Raw genomic sequence first — 9,005 nt, 5'->3', positions numbered from 1 at the left:
TCCACCAATTGCCAGGCAAAGACAAAATTATTTTTGATTTAACTTACAAGTCAATCAAATAGATTTGAACGCGGTTGGCTTGAGTTTTCCGCATTGATGCCTATCTATAAATAACAAAGAGGCACTTTTCATATCATCTTGACAGTTGCTAATGGTGTGCGCACGTCATACTTTTTCACTTTTAGGATACAAAATCCAGAATGTCTCACCAAGTTGTAAAAGTAACAATTTTAATCATTGGTATTGCCATCTATGCACGTCTTTGGAACACAATGACCTGTTTTGATTGATACGACGGAGCTACATTTTCCTATTGATCTCTCTAGGTATAGATTTTAACAGTACGCGGTAACGATTCAGAGCATACTTTCATTGGTTTTGCTTTCAGTCTCATTATTTTGATTAACCCTTTATTTTGAGAGCTACACCGTTCAAATCCATCAACATTTGATGCCAGAATTTACGACAACGTCAGGATTTTTTTGTTGTTCATTGGATACAACAGAAGCAGGCACACCCTACTTGCTGCTTTGTTAGATACTCATTCACATGTCGTTGTTGCCAATGACTTTAACATCTTAAAGCAGTGGATTACCATGCCTGAAATATTTGACAGGAAAAAATATTTTATCTATGAGCTAATTTACGCCAAATCACGTTATGATGTGATGTATGGCGTTCGCTCTCGGTTGGTAAACGGGAGCCCAGTACAGTATCATTACAACGTGAAGGGTCAGTGGCAAGGACAGATCAATAAGAGTGTACAGGTATAGTTTTCATTTACCTTTATGAAATAATTTGGACAAAACGTGCGCTCTAATTGGTCAAAAAGCATTGGAAAGTTACCAGTATATCTATAGAAAACTGAAATATCTTCCCATCGGGTAAGATGCGCCAGAAGGGGAAAATTTCCAGATTTTAATTTTGGTGAAGGACTTCGGTTTGGAGGAAAGGAGGAGGACGCTTTGAACGCCAACTAAATAGATATTTTTTTTTTCAAACATTATCAAATCTCTTTTATAGTATTTAGTTCCACTTACGGATTGCTCCCTTTTAAGCCTTAATTTTTCGCTGCACGAAAAAAGAGACAGACCGTCAGAACTTCTCGACTAGAATTACCCAAACTACTAAAAGTTGGCAAATTTTTGCTTCAAGTAAATTGTCGCTTCAAGCAAATTGTCATAACGCCTTTCTGATACTAAAACGTTTTTTTCTTTCTTTTTTTTTTTCCATATTCATTGAATTTATTTAGGATTTAAGAGAAAGAGGCAGCTTATTGACGACTCAACATTTATATAAAAAAAATTTAAATAAAATTTTTATCATGCGCTTATATAACCAATAGAAAAAATGCCAATGAGATCTTACTAAAACTCTTAAATATTTACATAGAAACAATACGAGAAAATTGAGACAAGAATGATAAAAAACGCTGAGGCGAAAGAAACAATATTAAAAGTGAATCGATCAGGTAAATACTTTTGCACGAATAGAATCACTCTGTTTGTTCAGTTTTGCTCTAAGTTCGCGAATAAAAAGCATTTCAAAGATCAAACAGTCCCGTTTACTCGGATATTTCTCCAAAATCTTGAAAATTATTTCTCTGGTCTCAGAATCCTTTCCATGCTCGTCCTTTAATTGATTGCCGATTGTTGATCGCTTGTGTTCCTCCAAACGTTAATGTAAGTGTCGGCTCGTGAAGCCGACATAGTCTGCAATAGTTTCTCCTCTTGAACAAACTTTTCACTGGACAAACTTTCAATGTCTATAATCCAATAGTTGATAAATGAAGTGTAATAGCTCGGTTGAAACTTAAATTAACTAAAATGTTGCATCTAAATTGACAAAGGTCTGTTTTTCTTTTTAAACTGAGTCATCAAAATATTCTCCAGCCGTAAAAGAAAAGATGGCAATGAAAGTTAAGTATTTCTATGAAAATAACTTTTGGTCGTTACAGTCGGAACAAGGTGTCTGAATCATTCCACATTTCAAACGTTTCAAATCTCTTTTAAAATTCAGTTCAACTAACTGATTGTTCCCTTTACAGCCTTCATTTTTCGCTGCGCGAAAAAAGAGACAGACCTTCAGAAATTACCAAACTACTCGCCGAGAAGGATTAGTTGGCATTTTTTTCTATTTCAAGAAAATCGTAGCGACAAACCAATTGGTGGTTTGTTGCTAAATTCATCGCCAGAACACGACGTTATTATTCAAGTTGCAAGCACTCCATCTCTCGGAACTATTTAACAAGAGGCAAAGATCACCGGATTTACGATTCTTACTAAGCCGGTAAAACTCGTCCTACAATCAATAGTTAATATAAACCAACTCAAGGCATGGTAGCCAAGGCATGGCAGCATAGTGGTTTATTAAGTCGTAGAACACGGTTAGTTTGTGGTTTATGCACATATTTGATTAACGCTTGTAAGTCAAACTTTTCCAAAGTGAGAAAGAAATGGCTCCCTTTTAAAAAAAAAATACGAATGATAAAATATAATTCTTTAATTTGGATTTTGCATGGTATTATGAATTATCATACCTCGTGCCTGTGTTATCTCAGACCTTGGTTTGATAATTCAACCTTATCTAATAAATGTTTAACATCCAGTGCAGAGTCATCAGAGTCATCAGTGTCTTAGGGCTACTGTTAAGAGTTTTTACCCTCTCTAAATAAAGCCTATTATTATTATTAGTGCTCTTCACGCAGGTGACTGGAGATAAGAAAGCAGCTCAGGCTTCAAAAATTTTGCTCCAAAGTGAAGGAAGACAGCATCTCCGAGATTTAGGGCGTGAACTTGGCAGAGAGCTTAAATTCATTCACGTTGTACGTAATCCTTTCGATAATATTGCAACTTCAGCGCTTCGCAAGGCGAAAGTCAAGAAAAACAAAGTCCTAGACAACCTTGAGGTTGGTGGGTGGTCGGAGACATTTAAATCTACCTTACAATACGCTATGGTATTATAGTTATTTTGCGATGGGGGGGAGGGGGGGGGGAGACTAAAACTTGGTGGGTGGAGGTGGAAATAACGTCGACCTGCTGACGACGAAAAGTCTTACCCTGGGTTTTGAGCGTCTTTATTCGCCATCGAGGTTCAGAAATGCCTTGACTTGCCTGTCGTTTATCAAGAAGGTAGATTTCTCGCTCACAAAAGAGTTAGTAATAGTAATGCCAACCATTTTTAAAAATGGGTTTATTGAAGCAACGTGATATTCTTACTCCCCTAGGCAGGCACCCTGGCATTATTTTGCTTTTTTTGCTTGTCTGTTCTATTGAGCTTTTTCTCTTTTTTTATGATGAATTTTTCCTTTGTTTGTTTATGTGTATATGCTGATGCATTTCTTTTGTTATGGTTTTCTTGATAACGTGCTTCCATGTCTATGTTCATTGGGTAATTGCAGTGTGATTGTCTCGAGGAGCTCGATGATTCCATAGTGGAATACAGTACCCAAGTGAGGGGAAGTTCGCAAGTCAAGAAGAACTTTCCAGGTCGTGTACTCGATGTGCACAGCATGGATTTGATGAAAAACCCGCGTGAAACTCTCATGAAAATTTGTGACTTCTTGGAAATTACGTGCACCAAGAAATACTTAGAGGACTGCGCTTCAATTGTGAACCCCGTCCCCTCTCAAACTCGCCAGTTCTTTACGTGGACTGAAAAACAACTAAACAGAGTTCAGATGTCGATTAAAAATCATTCATTTCTTCAATCATATTCATTTGAAAATTAAAAAATCTAAAAATTTCTACATCTTTTTGTTTGTTTGCTTGTTTGTTTCGAGCCAAAAAACAAATTCATTTAGGTTACAAAATTACCATCCTTAAAAAACTTGATAGGAAATAAACAGGAAAAATAGAATAAAAAAAAAAGGCAACAGAGGGTTTGAACTTTGAAAATAGAGACTTCTTTTGTATTAACAACTGTTTATCACGTAAGAAAGAATGGAAGAATGGAAAATGAACCAAAACAAACATGTTACACCGATGGTGACTAGTTATAAAGTAATTTATGCAACAACATGTTTTCATATAAATCTTGGAACTGAAATTTTAACAAATTAGATTGAAATTTCCTTCTGCCTATAAAGCTAGTTCGAGTAATAAACTGACAATGAAGGAATTTCTTGGTGCAGTAGAGCTGTGTTATGAGGAGGATACTGAACCGTAATCATAAATGTCGGAAATGAAAGCTTGTTTGTCCTCAGTAAGAGCGCTGAGCGTCAAACATGATTTTGCGGTCGCAGGGATCCTCTGGTAACTGAGAACTGAGCTAAAGAGTTATAGTTCGGTATTGAGAATATTTGTTCATTATCTGTCTTGTCTCGAGCGTGGAATAACGAAAAAAAGTTCCGAGTCCCTACGAGGAACCGATCCCCAGGCTTGCGGATTCCGCACTCGTTCAAGGAAAAGGGAAATATTTTGGTTTTTCCTTTTTTTCTTTGTTGTTGTTGTTTTTTGTTTGTTTTTCTCTTCTCATTGGAAATATTTCAAATCAAAGGTTTGTGTTGCGCTGTTACAGACGTTCAGTGGATAAAACGGAGAGAACTGCTAAATAGTGCTATAGTAGCGGTGGAGAGAAAAAGTGAGGGGGGCTTGGGTATGAGTTTCTTCTTTCTTCTGCTCTTCAGTGTCTGTCACACGTGAGTTAATGTCGAGCTTCGTTTTACAAACTGAACCGGCGTCTGAAACAAGCTAAGGTCTCCTCTACCTTTGCCTCGTAACTGCATTTCTGTCGTCGGTCCAAACCCACGCGATTTTTTGAAACAAATGTTTGTGTCAAAGTGCGGATGTCACAATATTTGTTTTTCAAAATGAATAACACGTAGTTTTGTTTGCACATATGAATCTACACGCAACTCGAAGAACACTGATCACCAGAGGCTCTGAAACAATCACACAGTCTTAATTCCAATTTCAGACCTGTTTTCAATATTCCAGGGATCACAATCGCCAGATTACTTGACAAGGTATGCTTCCATCTAAGGTTATCTTTTCTATAGCCGGTTTTACATTCTCGTAAGCGGAAAATTTTCTTGTAGAAGATTTTAGCTTGAACAGATTTAATGAGATGAGTCTGTTTTTGTGAATAATAGCATAATTTTGGCTTTCAAAGTATTAGCTTCGTTTGCCATCCCTTTTACGATTACCTGATCTTAATTCGCTATTAACTAAATATTGGCAACCAAAATTCAACAATGTTTCGGTCGTGGTTAATTGTTTACCTAATTGTATCTAATTACGCAACATATTCTAGTTTCTTTACTGCACGCGACAAAGAGAAAAAACTCCTTCCCGAAATAAGAGTCATGGTTTCGTCATGTACTTCGCCAGGGACCACACCGGTACTGGCATCAACAAATTGTTTTTAGAACCAAGAACCACGGGTGCTAAGTGACGGTGTGGTCCCCGGCGAGCCACAGTTTGCAAAGGAGGCAGGGTTACCAAGCTGGTTTTCAACGGTTGTGTGACGTGTGAAAGTGAACGAGGGCTGTTAGCGACGTCTAAACTGGAAACTTTTGAAGCAAACTGCGGCTTAGCGTCGGCTTGACGAAGAAGACTGAGTTTGTGGTAAATTGAAATGAAACTACAGTATATGTGCTTGGATTCTGCGTAAGATATGTGGCCGCCCGGTCATGTTGAGCTTGGAATATTTTGCTTCTTGGATCAGGCGTTGGAAAGGTACGCAGGTATCACGTCTTTAAATACCACGTTAGGCAAAAGTTCGTTTTTAAATAAGATTTTCACTTGAAATTGTCACTAAGGCAAATATATTTTGCTCGACTGAGCATTTCTCTCCTCCTGGCCTTTGAACTGTCGAAAAAAAGGATTTTTTTAAACACAAAAATTGTAAGACAAAAACACGCAAAGGTGACTAGTTGACCCTTGTCTCTTGTATCAGGCTGTATACAGGACATCAAATAAGTTAACATTAACCTCTATTGATTGCCCACTTGGAGAAATGACTATCAGACGTCTCTTATTAGGAAGTCTAACGGAGATGAAAGACAGAGCTCGAGATTAAGGCTACTAGAAGGACGCCAACGTTGACAATAAATCCAGTGTTAATATCGAGTTACGGTGTTGTGTAAACAAAACAAGGAAAATGAAAGCGAAAGTGACGAGATGAGTACTCATCTAGTCACTTTCGTCACAGTACTGGTGCTGTGACGACATCTTTTCCACCCACACCTCGTACAGGTTTACTATTCCGTTTTATTCAACAACTATGTCCCTCAGAAAATGTAAAACCATAATATCTGTTAGCGGAATGCAGCACAATCGCCCAAGGTGATTATCGACAACTCGTGACCGCCAAGAGGATCCATTAACCTTAAGGTACCTCCTGTAATTTCCATTGCCCAATGTTAAAATATTTGATTCACGAAATCTTTAAAGAATTCGCTCTTGCGTTTCAAAGTGTGGCACTTTTCAGTTAAAATGTATAGAATAAAATACTCAAACAGTAAATGACATACTCTTTTTTTGACTATAGAAATGGTGAGAAATTGAATTTCAGGCTTCTGCATCTTTTAGATGTTTGGAGGAGTAAACGAGAGTATCCCGGAATACGATGTATTTCTCTCCATGAATTAAGTCTATCAAATCCAAAATGCAGCAAGCTTTGGCTAAAGATCTGTTCAATGGTTCTTTGACTTTACTTATGAGCAGTTCTTAGTTCAGATCCACTTAAAATAGAGGTCCATTTCTGCACCGGTATCGCAGAGGTCATAGGTTCAAATCCCGCACAGGCCTGAATTTTTTTCAGGCCTTATTTTCACTACTGCTCTAGTAGTGCACATTACTGCGAAGATCACTTTCATTCAAATTTCTATACCATACAGTAGCTGCTAATCTTTGTTAAAGCAAAACTCTGATAGATAAAAGCCAGGAGCTGGTAGTGCTAGTTTGTCTTGGCAGCAGCTGTACAAACTTATTTTCAATATAATTGGAAATTATTATAAAATACCATGCCGCATTTTTTATGAGTTGTCAAGAGGAATTTAGCATAACATCGTACAACTGTGGCAAGACAGGAACAAACCCCAATCTAGTATCATGGATTGAATTTTTCGTATTTTGTCTCCCTCATGTGACAATATGAAGTAACTTTTAGTCAATATTTACAATATCTTAATGTTTTCGAAATTAGGTCGCGGGGTGATCTCCCTTAGGAAGTTATGACGTTTCGCTTTCGTTTTCCATCCTTGATGAGAGAAGCTGCAGCTGAGTTCGCTGCTACCTTCATCTTACTGGTGAGTCTTTTATGAAGCAAATATAGTGAAAGATCATACCATTTCAACTATATCTGTTATTTCAATAAAGCCAGCGTTCTGAAAAGGAGGCTAATGTTTTCCCTCTACTCAGCCACTCACAAAATTTTTATACTGTTGGTAGTCTTGATTGATAACTGCTTTTGGAAATAACAGAATTCTATTCTACAGACTATTGGAATTGGATCAGTGGCGCAGATGGTTCTCAGTAAGGGGAAGTTTGGAACTTTCTTCTCCGTCAACTTTGGTTGGGGAATTGGTGTAACGCTTGGCTGCTACTGGGCCGGTGGAATTTCAGATGTGCCATTTGGGTTTACCTTTTTAGCAGGTATCAGTGACTAAGAAGGACTTGGCGCACTCAGACTATATCATGGCGATTATGCAAAACAGGTTTCCAGCCAATCTTCCTTGAATGACAAGGTCTTCACAAGGACACCCTGGCTCTTTACTCCTACAGCTGTCTTTCATCAACACAAAAACCCAAACCATTTTATTCGTACTGACTTTTAATTTCATTGTAATTTCATCATTTTACACCCCTTAATGACTTAGCAAGTAGTAATGCATCACTTTGGAAATACGTAGACGACACAACGACGTCTGATGTAATTAGGAAAGGATAAATGAACAATATGGAAACTATAACAGATGAGGTAGCGGATTGATCCAACAGAAATAGAGTCAAACTAATACTGACAAATGTAAGGAACTTCGCATTTCTTTTGCTTCAATAAGTCATGATTTCCCTCCTGTAGTTATCGGAGGAGAGTGCATAAAGATTGTTACTGATGCAAAACTCTTTGTCGTGACTATTTCAAGTGACCCATCCTGTAACGCGCATATCACAGAAGTGATAAGAAAGGCAGCTAAGAGGCTCTATTTTCTCATCCAGCTTAAAAGAGCCCGGGCTTCTCAGAAAGATCTTTGTCTTTTTTACATCACATGTGTGCGCTCCGTGATCGATTATGCTGGAACTGTGTTTTATTATGCTCTGCCTGCCTACTTAATGCAAGAACTAGGGCGCATTCAGAAAAGGGCAATGCGAATCATCTGCCTTAGCATGCAATATCAGCACGCGTTAGCGCTAACGAACCTACCATCTGTAGTGGAGAATCACAGTGATATTTGCGAGCGTACGTTTGAAAGTATCTTCAATGACAGCGGCCATAAACTCAGGAAATTACTGTCACCCCTACATGGGGGCAAGTACAATCTTAGGCACGCGCGATCCTTCAGCATACCGCGCTGTAAAACAAACAGATTTACGAATAGTTTTATTATGGCTTCATGCGCCCTAGTGAATGCTGTTTAAATTATTAGACTTTAAAAAATATGATTTCAAAAAGATGTTTATAGTTTTTAAATCTTTTAGATATTACTACTATTAGCTCTTAGGTATTATTCAGTTTGTAAGTTTGTACATTCAATTAGAATTGTAATGAAAATGCGTAATTCAGCTCTACGAGCTGCGATGTATTTCAATAAAGAATCTATCTAATCTATCTAAAGAAAGAGTAAAGGTATAGAAGGGGGTTAGTTAGAATAGGTGTATTAGCAGATGCAAGAGGGCTGGAGAAGGACGAGGGGGGGCATTGGATATTCCATGGAGTCCAGATGACCATTGAAGAAGATTTTCATCGAATAGGATTGATTATAAGCTACGTTTAGAATAATTGCTCGAACTTGATGCATAGGAAAACAAAATTTCCTCGTAAAGATCCTTATTGCACGTGTT

At 37.8% G+C, this 9,005-nt stretch overlaps 1 protein-coding gene and 1 pseudogene across 5 annotated transcripts; both read left to right on the top strand.

Annotated features, from left to right (window-relative positions):
• The first annotated feature begins 200 nt into the window (after window positions 1-200).
• LOC149048873 (uncharacterized) lies at window positions 201-3,730 on the top strand (annotated as a pseudogene).
• A 1,093-nt stretch (window positions 3,731-4,823) lies between these two features.
• LOC149048872 (aquaporin-7-like) lies at window positions 4,824-7,669 on the top strand. 5 transcript variants are annotated; one of them, XM_089201037.1, is made up of 4 exons: window positions 4,824-4,966; window positions 5,254-6,335; window positions 7,150-7,252; window positions 7,442-7,669. In XM_089201037.1, exons 3-4 carry the CDS (start codon window positions 7,178-7,180, stop codon window positions 7,610-7,612), a joined length of 246 nt encoding a protein of 81 aa, XP_089057163.1. In that variant the 5' UTR covers window positions 4,824-4,966; window positions 5,254-6,335; window positions 7,150-7,177; the 3' UTR covers window positions 7,613-7,669. The 5 variants fall into 5 exon arrangements, with proteins under 5 accessions (XP_089057163.1, XP_089057166.1, XP_089057164.1 ...); XM_089201040.1 differs by having other exon boundaries at window positions 5,254-7,252; window positions 7,442-7,556; window positions 7,599-7,666; XM_089201038.1 differs by having other exon boundaries at window positions 4,845-4,966; window positions 5,254-5,678.
• The last annotated feature ends 1,336 nt before the right edge of the window (window positions 7,670-9,005 follow it).

This window comes from Pocillopora damicornis, chromosome 3, assembly GCF_964200805.1.
Source record: "Pocillopora damicornis chromosome 3, jaPocDami1.2, whole genome shotgun sequence".
Taxonomy (NCBI): Eukaryota; Metazoa; Cnidaria; class Anthozoa; order Scleractinia; family Pocilloporidae; genus Pocillopora; species Pocillopora damicornis.
The sequence above is the reverse complement of the archived record's forward strand: the minus strand, read 5'-3'. Positions and strand labels throughout refer to the sequence as shown.